Source organism: Nestor notabilis, unplaced genomic scaffold, assembly GCF_000696875.1.
Source record: "Nestor notabilis isolate BGI_N333 unplaced genomic scaffold, ASM69687v1 scaffold28578, whole genome shotgun sequence".
NCBI classification, from domain to species: domain Eukaryota; kingdom Metazoa; phylum Chordata; class Aves; order Psittaciformes; family Psittacidae; genus Nestor; species Nestor notabilis.
Window position 1 is genome coordinate 6,383 of NW_009940089.1, and position 13,086 is coordinate 19,468.

At 38.5% G+C, this 13,086-nt stretch overlaps 1 protein-coding gene across 1 annotated transcript in view; it reads right to left on the reverse strand.

Moving 5' to 3' along the window:
- Positions 1 to 2,397, reverse strand: part of LOC104410116 (serine/threonine-protein kinase WNK3-like) — a gene marked incomplete at both ends in the record, with an annotated part of 7,432 nt that extends 5,035 nt beyond the window's left edge. Inside the window, one exon of the mRNA XM_010020193.1 lies at positions 2,225 to 2,397. Coding sequence (XP_010018495.1) covers positions 2,225 to 2,397 — 173 coding nt within the window. The remainder of the gene's footprint in view (positions 1 to 2,224) is intronic.
- Positions 2,398 to 13,086: the final 10,689 nt, after the last annotated feature.

Sequence of the window (13,086 nt, forward strand, 5' to 3'; positions counted from 1 at the left end):
TCGCAGCTTTAGGAGCTATAGGGAACTCTATTAAGTTAGCAGAGTTAGTTATGTGTCCTACTAGACAGCTGACAGTCATTTGAAGTGGACCAGGACACATACTGTAACAGCCTTGGACAAAACTAGTGGCTGAGACTTAGGTCAGATTGAATATTGCTGCCTTCATTAACAGTATAATTAAGACTTAAAATAGATAACTCCATTTTGTTTTTCCAAGATTTTAACTCCATTATAGCATACAATAGCAGTTTAATTCTTTACAACAATTGAGTTGTAATACTTTTGCACTGGTATGCAGAAAATCAGGGACTTTTCTGTGCAGATGGCATTTGAAAAGATTGAGCCCACAATATTTTAACATTATGTATGTGTATATATCCAAATGTATACAAATATGAAAAAGCATGAGGAAAATTTTCTTTAAGATATCACCACACTTCTGTTTACTTTTTTACACCAAGTGGCAACAATGTCTGTGTCCCAAGTCTCAAAACAAGGAAGGCATCACTTGTATTAAATGCAGGTAATATAAACACACAAAAAAAGAGAAATGGAAGCAATACTCAGCCAAATATAAACAAACGTAAGTGTGCAGTGTAAATCTAGGAATACAACACACGTACACGAAATACTTAACGATACTAAATTTGGCATATCAGAATTTTCCCATATAGTTTACCTGTCAAGACTCAAGTCAAGTGCACAAGAATAAACCAAATCATGGTTATAACACAAACTATGCAATAGTGGGGGAAAAGCCCACCCAGAAGTTTAAAAGATGTTCAATTAAAGAGCTTATTAGTTATTTTGGGATAACCTTCCATTCTTTAGAGTATAAAATAATCTTATAAACAACAAATCTTCCTACCAACACCCTGCATATAACTGTCTATTATTACTTTGTCATCTTGCTTATGCCACCACATAACAAGACCTAAATATTAAGTTCAAGGAGGGGAGGGAAGGAGTAAAAACAAGAAAAAAAAAAAAAAAAGAAAAAGAAAAGGTTAAGTCTAACACTATATATTCTAGCATAAAATTAGGTAACTTTAAAAAAAAGGCATCTGTACATAGCTGTAAAGCCTTTACTTTATTACTGGCTCTGAAAACAGCACATGAAGTAACAGATATATTTTATCTGAAATACTTTAACCAACCTCAGAAAAGTCTTCCCTGAAAATGCAGCTAAAAAAGAAAGTTGCAGTATCTTCAACTGCAACTTGCAGTGCTATTTCAAGAGTCAAACACTTCCTTGTAATTGCAGGCCAGACTCCCAAAGTTCCATTTTTATCTTCTTTAAGTATGTCCATTTGTGGCTATCAATAAGCATCATAAAAACTCAAGACGTTCACATGCTATTTTAGCCAAATAGATTGTAAGTTGTTTCCAGCGCCTACAGCTTACACATTTAGGTTCTGAATGCCTCGCCAAGACTTAAATGGGCACTGAATTAAGATGACGACTCACAATCCCTGAATTTCAAAAGCTGGCAGTTTTATTTCCAGTAGATTAATGGTGACTGGATGCTGGTGAACAAGCTCATAGCTCTACAAGTTTCTACCGTGCAAGGCGAAAATGGGATGTCAGTATAACCCCCGCAGGCTCAACACACCACTAGAGGGCCCTCGCAGCAGCTCGATTGCAGGTGTCTGCTTTTAGCTCTGGCTTAAAGGTAGAACTAGTTTGACCCAGCTACTCCACAGGTTGAAATCGCAAGCATCGGTATACTTTCAGATTTTTGTCTGGTACTACTTCATGAAGTTTCAGCTAAACAAATAGGTAGTGGTTTGTTCGTGTTGTTTTCTTTTTACATATTATTTGTACTGTAGTAACACCCAAAACCTCCCAAAAGAGGTGAATTAATTCAGGCTTTGAATGTTATAAATCATCTCACACTAATGGAAAGCAGATGGAGCAAAAAATGAAAAGTTGTCAGAAGTGAAAATAGAGCATTGTCTTCCTGAACCCTCAAAACCTGAAAGTTTTCTGCATGTGCTTACTAGGATATCACAAGGAAGAATCTGACACGGTTGCCAACTTAAAGAATGTTCTACCATACCCTGCAGGGCTAGCAAGACTCCTTTTAAACCAGAATTTCCCTACAGAAGGTTAGCCCTCAGCAAGACGTCTCTATTCTTATCTATTCTGAAATATGATCTATTTCTAGCGCTCTGATTTTGTGCTAATCATTCTCATATGCTTTGACATTCCTTAATTTACTTACGTTTTCAATGTTCCAGATGTCATGAGTTCCGTCACGAGAACAATACACTTTTTTCCTTTCACTGTAGACTCCCAGGAATCATAGAACCTGACAATATTGGGATGCTGAAGCCCTTTCAGCATCCCGGCTTCCTCTTTAAATCTTTGACGCTCTGACTTGGACAGCTTCCGATCCTAATGAAAAAGAAAAGGTACATCAGAAAGCTTTGTTTTATTTCTTACTCAGAGAAGCAGCAACTTGAACTACAACTGGGTACAGTCAGTGAACAAGTAAGAATTGGCAGTCTTAAATAATGTTTGGTTTGCAATTACCCTTAAAGGTGCTCATTTAGAAGACATCCTATTACAGTCTTTTTTGTCATATTTTTCCTTACAATCTGACTGCTCTCAGAGGTAAGAATTGCAACTCTGTGGATTATCCCTTCTTCCCATTTCCTCTTCCCCTGCTCTAATAAATCTAGTCATTGTCTGAGTTGAGGTGAAAGGAGGACATAATGTCTTCCAATATTCAAGTGATCCAGAGTAGACAAAATTGGATCATTTAAAGCTTCTCTCTCTCGTTGTACATAACAAGGTTTAGTTATGCCTATGTGTATAATACCCAGACCACTGGTAACAGATGGGATTAACCTTCCATATAGGGGGTAGAGCATAGAACCTCTCTAACACATACCATGAACTTATAACTGCAGAAGAACAAGTAAGTTGGATTTATTTTTTTTTTTTTTTTATGAAAAGCATGACCTCATGATTGAGCAAGTTTCCTGTAATCTAGCGTCAAGGAAAACAAAACCATAACTCACACTAGAGACAGAAAGCAATCTTTTGGCCAGAGACAGACTATGAAAAAGCATTCCTAGACAATATTGTTTTATTATCTACCAACAACTAGTTATCAGATAGCGTTAGGACTCTGAGCAGCTATTACCAGACTAAGCTGCACATCTCAAGAGAAAACAGTCTCCTCATGCCATTCAGTTTTCTCAGCTTACCAATGCACTGGCCACACCAGTCAGATTGATAGATATAAACTGGATCTATATGCAGTTTGTATTAAAAAAAAAACAACCAAAACAAAACCAAACCCCCAAACGAGCAACATTTCAGGATATAATTAAAGCCCAGAATTTTAGAATCATTGTTCCTAACAGTTATTTAGGAATAACCAGTGACCTCTCTGTCAAATATGAATACTAATTCTAAGTCATTTTATTTCATATTTCCTTTTCAATTAAAGGAGGTAGTAAAACCATGCAGGGTTTACTTACACTGCTCACAACCTCCTACTATCCTCCAGGCAGTAATTTCTCTTCCTTTGTTTACCAGTAATGTGTTTTCTCAATACCATTCAGCCATGTAATACCTAAACGATCATATATTCACTTAGATCATTAACTTTTTCTCAGAGTTTCACAGAGTATCTTTCCATATGGACAAACTTCATTTCCAGATGAAGCTCTAAGTTTCAGAAGTGTAAAAGCCTTCCAAGTGAAAGTTTGAGAACAGAGTTGAAATGACCTCCGGAATCACTATCTTATCAGTGCCTGTGAATGTCAGCCACACGCATGCTTTTACAGTTCTTAGCAAGATGCTAAATTCTTCTGTCTCGCAAATTTAGTCTCTAGACATCAAAAGCATTCAATCCCGCAACTATTTCACTCTGCAGAAATTAGCACTACCACCTCTTCTCCTTCATAAACATACTTGCACTAACAAATTTTCAGATAACATACTTGCAGAAACACTACACAAACATTTGAGTATTCATGTCTCCCTGGGTGTTAGTTTGAGTTTTCTTAATATGGAAGTAAGGCTTCCATTTGCACTGTCTTACCCATCTAATAGCTTTCCTTTCATTACAATAGATAGGGCAGCATAACTTTTGTTCAAAACCAGTTCACCTTGACTTTTACAAGCAGCTGTGATAAAGAAAAGCAGCAAGTTGCAATACGTACATCAGTCAACAGAACATACATGCATGCTTCTTAGGATCACTCAATGCTTAAAGCAATACAAAAATCACAATAATGTAATTATTGTTACAGTAAAATAAAGCAGTCTTCTCAGCCTCTGCACCTGATCCACATAATCCACATATTAAAACTAGTGTATAGCTGTAAATCCAATTATTACATATGGTTATTAGAAAAACATAGCTGCAACAATTACTTTTATATCACCTTTAAATTTAGTCATGAACAGCTGCATTCATTTTTGTCCAACACCTAGATTTTAAATACACATTTGGATTAAATTCCTTTGTTTTATGCATTCGAATAACTTACCTACACAAACACTACTAACCAGTTTTAGACTACACTTGACAACAAGTTATCATCTTAAATCTGTGTAAACCTAATCTCCCTTAATGGCCTTACACTTACACATTTTCCCTACCACTGTACTACTAACCCCAAATAGAAACTAACAAGTGCTAATCACTCTTATCAATGAACAGACTCTTTAACAGGCAGGCGTATTTTGACTCATTCCCCTTTCTGGCCACATCAATGGTAGCATCGTGTTCCTGCACACGTATCTGTGATGTTTAAAACAGACACTGAACACTTCAGTGCTGGCATTAAAGGAAAAAAACACCAAGTCAGTGATAATACACAGAGTAATTCAACACATCTTTGAAAGACACAGTGCCCTAAAGATCTGGGACAAGCTTGGACACAAACACAGGCCAAGAAATTTCACCCAGGAAGACAGCTACGTTTTTGCAACCAAGGGAACATCACACCCTTCAGTGGCATACTGCAGCAGCAAACTACAGCAGGAAAAGTTAACATTAAAAGTTAACATTAAACAGAGCTGTAAAGAAAAGGCAAAGAGGCCACTTGTTTCATAGACTAGCAATACATGCTACCCTTAACTTCCCTCATTTCCTTGGATACACAACCCATACACTCATCTCAAACAGGTTTTTTTTTATATTCTTTCCAATTAATGCTAGGTAACAGAAAAGGATTAATATACTTCAAAAACACATAACCCTAGCATTCAGGAAAATATTAGATCTCATGTACAGTTATACTAATAAAGTTATCTGTATACACAACGACTGGTTATACTCACGCAAACTACATTCTAAGGCAACCTGCAATTAAATTAGCCTATAGGCTAACATGCCATTTAAAAACTACAAGCACACTTTCAAAACCTGAATATTCCATGCACTAGAACCTTAAAAACATATCAGACAGTAAGATCTGCCAGACTGCATAGAGATGGACTAGATCAAAGCCCATCCCAAATACTACATTTTGGCATCTTCTGAGCTGTTAGCGTGGGCAAATATGACTACTTTATGCTCTTTCTTGTACAAAGATGCAATCTAAGCAGCTGCAGATACTCAAGTATTGAGTTAGAGAATAAATAAAGCACCATATGTAATTTGGGAGACTGAGAAATGGTGCTACCAGCCACGTTAGGTATGAATACTTGAGGAAAGACAGAAGAATACAAGCATCTTGGAATCACATGAAATCCACACATGAAGTTGCTGTATGACAGAGCTGTAGCAGACAGGAAAAGCCATCCCACTTAATGAGAATTTAAAAGATCATTTTCCAAGAATTTGGGAAGGGGACAGCTTTCACAATCTTCGGTTTTAAGTGTATACTCCAAGAGAATCAAAAGCCCAGCTGTGTCCTTCAGACAAGGCAGCTACTTGGGGCAATACTCAGATTCCAGAGTGGCCTTCGAGCAGGAGCCTGCAGGAATGCAAGCCCCTCAACTCTATCTCCACCTCTAAAGAGGTAGCAGAAAGTTTATGGTATATCATTCTAAATAATTCTCCTTTTGATGACATTATCTTGAGGATTAAACAAAGAGATCTATCCCCTGCAGCCTCTTTCCTGTAACTCACAGTCTAAATAGGTACGCTGATGGACCATTTCAGCCTGTTATTTGCCGGTTTCATCTGGAAGCAAAAATGGAGGTTTCACAACTTAATGTTCCTGTATCACAAAGTACAACATTGGTTAAACAAATTTAATGTTTTCTTTGATTTTTATTTTATTTTTAAATCAAGCATCTCAAAACTGAACAATAGAAAGACACTTAAAATGCTTTTCCATAAGCCTGGCAAAATTGAACACTTTTATAGAGAAATCACCACTTTAAGAACAGTTAATAATATATGGCTTGATACCCTATCCTTCAAAGACCAACTTGTCGTGGAACTCCTATGAATAAAATCCAAAAATGGACACCCTCTCTCCTCCCCTAGCCTTTATTTTACCGTAATGAAGCAACTTTAGGCAGACAAGATGAAGTCCTAAGTCTGGAAGTTAGCAAATCACATTCTTGTATCCCAGTTAGCACATGCTGAGCAGATATAGCCCAAATATTTAAAAATATACAAAGCTGTCAAACTGTAGGAGAGTTTGCTTCCTAAAATGGATTTAACTATCCTATGAAATAGCCACCATTGTTGTTCCTGAACTGATAGCTTCCCTGGAGGACTTAAGTGTCACATCCTAATCACTGGGCTGCCCTTCGAACAAACTGAAACAGATGCATCAAGCCCACTCCGTTCATTTCATTCATTCCTTTCCACCTACATTAAATTGTTTTGACAAGCCAGGACAAACAGCAAGGCTTCCCAGCACGTGACTCGCAGTTCTGCAGTGCCAGGGGCCTGAATGGAGACAGGCAGCAAGTGAAGCAATTGTTCAGCTCAGAACAATTCAATAAGCTTTTCTTGGCTGTTTCAATTTATCCGTGTACTTCCCCTCCGATTTTTTTTGGTCAGGAAAGAGCTATCAGAGGTGTTTACATTACCCAAAGTAAATCAGGGATCTTGGTCATTCATGACCATGGTCATTACTTATTTTCACTAATGTACTTAACTTGCACACCTAACCATTACTACTCCCTTTCTATCCCTGTACAGGGGTGCCTTATATAAAGGCAAGAAAACCCCTGACTTAAAACCACCCGTCACCCCTAAGATTAGTTCTTGTATAAAGCCACAAAAAAAAAAAAAAAAAAAAAGCTCATCAGCAAAAAATGCCTATATTCCTTTGGTAAGTTTTTTCACCCAAGGCTTAATACCTATTCAGCATCCTTAATGAGGAAAGAAAATACATTTCTGGCACCTAAATTAATCTTAAATTTCAACTTGGTTGCTCACATAGCTGTTAAGTCCATCAAGTAATTTCTCATGTTTTCCTTTCTAACTTTCTACAGTGCTTCAGAGTCCTGTCCTATTAACATCGTGACAAGAAATCCTGCATCTGCAAAGCACATCACAGTACCGCAAGCGATTGTAGAGCCTGACTCAGACACCAGAGACAGCAAGAGATCCATGTTATTAGCAAGGCACCACACTCTGCTCTAGCCATTTGAGTCTGCTCTTCATTCAGACCAAGCTCAACCAAGTGCCTCACCTCTGCTGCCCATTTTTACTAACACCAAATGGCCTGAGCTAGGACAATTCAACAGGCATTAAATGGACAGTTATGCAGAAAAGACTTCATTCTCAAACTTGTGCTACAGGATGCCAAGCAAGTGGGTAACAAAAGAAATACTCTACATGGAAGGAACTAGATGTGCTAACTCGTGCTATTTATGCTCAAAGGTTATTTATACACAAAGTGCCAGAGAACCCTTACACACAACAGAACAAACCTGACTCGAACCTTCCCATAGTCTCCATCTTCTACAAATAGGCAGACTCACAGGTGATAGAAGTCAACTTTAAACCAGACATTTAAAGAAAAAAAAAAAAGGCATGAGCTGCTATACAGCTTAGAAAGCTGTTTCCTCTTCCACAGAGGAAGACAATAAAGAGGAAACTGAGAAAGACTGGACACTTTACATACTACAGACAGGTGTTACCAGCTTTCTGCATATCCTACAGCTAGATTCAGAAATTCTACATAGCTAATATTACTGGGACAGTTACTTAGTGGGTTGTTGGTTTGTTTTTTTAAACTACACTAAAGCAACACTATGAAGCTTTTATCCAAAGAGATGCACTAAAAATCACACTAGAAAAATTAGTAGCAATGAACTGTCTTCAAGTGGTGTGATCTGAAAGTGTACGGCCATGACAGACTTCAAGGTGCTGCTGAATTATAGATAGCCTGAATCACAACCATGGTAAATTATCTGTGCTGAGGTTACAGCAAGCAGCATTTCATAAAGCTTTCCAAATGCCTGAAAATTTGAGGGGAAGACACTGCTCCTCCAGGCCTATTATTCAGAGGAAGAAGTAGCATACAGAAGGGACAAATGTTCTTCTGTGTGCATTTCTGCAGCATATGAGAAAGGCTTTGCAAGCCTTTTACGCAAGGTTAATGAGGGGTCATCAGAGGAGAAGCTAGGAAGACTGCACTCTGATATTCAGCCTGTTAATGGAACGGAGGCTTTGTGGGCTGCAGTGTTCTCATCCTGAAAAAATCTAGCAGTTAAGAGGAAAAAAAAAGAGCACAGTGACCATTGAGCTAGATTAACAAAATATCAACAAAGAATCCACTGAGCTTAAAAATCATCCAGCATTACATAGTTAGTACCTAGAAATGGAAGTCTCAATGCGTAAGAACTGCATCTACTTCTGCGTCAACACAAACCTCTTCAGACTTTCCAGTGTCAGTGTTAAAGACTAGTAGAGAGAAAAAAGGAAATGAGGGGGAAGAGACTGTTCAAAAAAACACATCCCTGTACAGCCACAGATAGTGAAACTGATCAAGGATCTACACAGACCCCTCCATGTGTCTACCTTTCCACATGGCACTGAGCTCAAAAAAAAATGATTAAACGGAGCTGAACAGCTGCTGTTCCAAAAGTAAGCATCCAGGCTAAACAACCCATTTCCCCAGCTGCTCCTCATAAGAGTTGAGCTCTAGACCCTTCACCAGCTTTGTTGCTCTTCTTTGGATAGCAATTCAATGTCTTCCGTGTGGTGAGGAGCTCAAAACTTTTCAGTCCCTTTCTTCTTCATCTTAGATTGAAGATGGAAGACAAAATTCCTGAGGATGGGCGGTGGAATAAAGTGCAATACCAAGTTAACGCTTACTTACTGAAAGTAAAATTTCACAGTGCTGCTTGGCAAGTCTCCACAAGAAGAATCAACTTTATATAAGCTACAGACAGCCTTTGTGGAGTATGCAAACAACCTTGAGAAAGAGAACACTGAAATGTTATATACAGATAGATAGAAAATACACATATCTAACACAATGGAAAAGATGAGGCTTAAAAGAGTTATCTACTACACTTTTTAAAGTTCCTCATTCAGGGGAAAGATTTTTTCTAGGCTTCCTCTTGTACAAGATATGAAAAATGCTTCAAGTTTCAGTAAAGTACACAAGTAGTCAACCTACATGAAAGGCTGAAGGATTATTCACATTAGGTATACGGTTTCCTGGTGTACATTCTCTGTTTTACTTTCTGGCATTTCAATGCACAACAGTAGCAGCACTGCCCAAAATTCATCAGAAGATGCAGTTACTTTATTAAACACACAACAAAAATTAAAATTGTTTCTCATCCTTTCTCTTACCATAGATACAGGGTGATACAGTGAACATAGAATCATACAGTGAACCATAGAATCATAGAACAGTTTGGGTCGGAAAGCACCTTAAAGCTCATCCAGTTCCAACCCCTCTGCCATGGGCAGGGACACCTTCCATTAGACCAGGTTGCTCCAAGCCTTGTCCAACCTGGCCTTGATGGCAGCACCTCACATGATCAAATGCATGCAAGTTTATTTCTGCTGCCCAAAGGTTAGAATTAAAGAAACAAATTACATCTTGCAGAGATGATACTTGGGTAAACTGATGGCAGGAAGAAGAGGAACAAGGAAATGAAACCCTCAGTGATTAGACAGAAGAAGAACAGACAGAAGCCTTCATCAGTCAGGGTTTAGTCTGGAGAAGTCAATTATATATATCCTGAAAGAATCAATACTTGAGTAAATTTCAGAAAATAAGAAATACAACTTTGTCTTAACACTGAAGGGGGAGCATCTGTAACTAAAGTCTATGCATGTGACAGAGATACCAGCACCACTCCCCATTTTATCCTGCCACTGTTTGTCAGTCTGGATGAAGCTATGATTCATCACCACAGGGGAAGGGGGAGAACACCACTAGTAATTACATCCCCCTAATATGGTTGCTTCCCACTTACGCAGTAGCACCTGTGCCAGCAGTAGTAGTAGCAGCATCTAAGACACCTGGTGGCAGCACTGTCATAGACTTAACCTATGCTTGACGACACATCCTCAGCAAATCTCCTGATAACAGGAAAGTTATCAAAACTGAAGTTTGTGCTTGCTTGCACCAAGTTCTAGCATCATTAAATACAACTGACCTGTAACTAGTTACAATTACATGGTCCTTCTAAGTCTTCAGCTAGAGAAAAAGCTGGCCAGATCCTCAAGTTTCCAGGATCCCATAATTCACAAGAATATTCAGAAGAAGACACTGCTAATACTGTTATTGAAGTAAAGGAAGCAGACAGTAAGGAGTAACTACAACATGCAAAACCAAACATGCTTAAAAAAAAGGGGGAGGAGGGGGAAGTTAGGAACACTTAAAGAGATGAGCTCACCAACTTCATGAGATACAAAGTCATTCTGCCTCACTTCCTCACATGGAACGAATGGCAGAAGTGGGATCAGAAGTGTAAGGAGTACCCAAACACAGCATGCAACGCAAACGCAGCAGCAGAAAAACACGTTTATTTCTCTGCAGGGCAACAGTAGATCAGCACACTTCCTCTCTACATAAGGTACAAGAAATCTTGAAGTACAACTCCCAGTAACAAAGCCAATCTTCTGTTACAGTGTCACTGCAGGAATTTTTACTTTCAGCAATGCCAAAAGATTGCTACTTTGGTGTAGCACTGCTACACCAGTGTGCTTCAAAACCATGCACAATACTAGATTGAAGGCTCATGTCCCATGCTCACCAGAAACAGACAGATGCAAGCATGCTGCTTAGAGACTGGGCAGCCAGCTATACCTCAAGTTCCTCCTAAGAAGATAATGACAAAGAAGGGAAACTATTTAAGTCCAAAAAGCCTATAAGCCTGGCTGGCTGGCTGGCAGGCTTCTGAAGAATTCAGCCAGTGAAGATTTTTAAGTTACCATTAATACTGCGAGCAGCATGAAAACGATGTACCTGGCAGTGAAGCCCGTCGCCTTCCCCAGGAAAATTAAACATAAGCCAACATGTACCACCTATAAATCTCTACCAGATTACTAGCTTGTTTTCCGGAACTGTGTTGTGTGTGAATACACACATTAATACAAGTCTATACTACCCTCCCCACTGTCTCACATCAGAACATTCATACACAAAGCAAGTAGGCCAAACTGCAGAAATAAACCAAATTAATCTGCTTCCGCAGAAAACAGTGATCAAGACTAATCAGTACATTGCCTAATCCCACAATTTCCTTTGAGAAACTTGTACTCATCAGAATACTGCCACAAAAACTTCATAGCAGCTTCAGAGCAAATTAAGAACTATACACACACTTTATCAAATCAGTTATAGATTTTCCTTTGCTCTCCACACAACCAGTAAGCGAAAAATTTTAAACAGTAGATATGAAGCATGTAACTTAGACATGACCTCCTCTGGAATCTCTCAGGTCCTCAGGAATCTGGACTAAGAATGGCAAGCAACTGTTTAGGCTTCAGTCATTTCTATTCCAGGGTTGCTCTAGGCAGCACTTGTGTTTCCTTACGCAGTCTGGAAAAAAAGATGGCTAAAAGTTTTACTCAATTTATTCATTCTGAGAGGCTGAACATAAGGGACAGTAATCAAAATGGTGGGCTATACAAAAATAATCAGCATTAGAACAGAGAGCTCAGCGACTTATTTTCACTTTAAAATTGCTATTTGATCCATGGAAGATAAATGGATATGTTTGCTATCTGATAACAGTTCACAAAAAGGCTTATGTTTATTACATACAGCTTATTAAAGAATTGAAGTGTTAGCTGAACTGAATTCTTGATGAGCTATTAACCAGCTGGACCATCTTGTCACTTGGCTCAGACGCCTCATTAAAAGTTTTGAAGCTCATGTCAACTCTCATTTTGCATTGAATTGATTGCTCTGTCAGTGAGATCAAAGGTACATCCAATCATCTCAGATTAATTTTACTATGAAAATCCAATTCTTCATTCAGGGGATGACAGTATTGCAGGAAAAAGCCTCCTCCACAATCTATTCTGGTTACCTTACAGATTTATTGACTCATTGTATCAAAAGTGCAACTGTGGCTCTTATTTCACATATTTCTGCATGACTCTAAGAGTCCTTTTATGAAGAGCTACATGTCCAGAACAGGGTGAACCCTTAACTGATTCTGATAAAGGCAAATCAATTTAGAGAATCAAAACCATGCTACAATACTTTATCCTATATACATCACAAAGCTATTGGCAACAGGTAAGAATTAGCTATACCCATTTTTCAGTATACTGAGAAGTTGCACCAATATGCTGGCTGGAAATCCATGCAGAAGTGTCAAGATGACTCCAAAGATTTACTAAGAACAATCTAAGTAGGAGGTACATAAGAATTAGCAATGTTCCTGTGCCTTGCAAAAATACCAGCATAAAGCCTAGCACAATAAACTTAAATTGCCTATGCAAGTATTTAAGCAGCAGCCCCTGCAAGGCTGCCCTCTGAACTCTTCCAGTTGTAAAATGAGTTCCCAACAACCCACAGTGCATGCTAGCTTCAAGTTTACACACAACATTGGTACATATATCGCAGATGCAGCAGTTACTCTACCCAGCTTTGCTTCTTTCTCTGCAAACACATCCAAAAGAAAGTACTTCATTTAATTTACAGAATTGTGGATTACTATCAGCTATGACAGGAT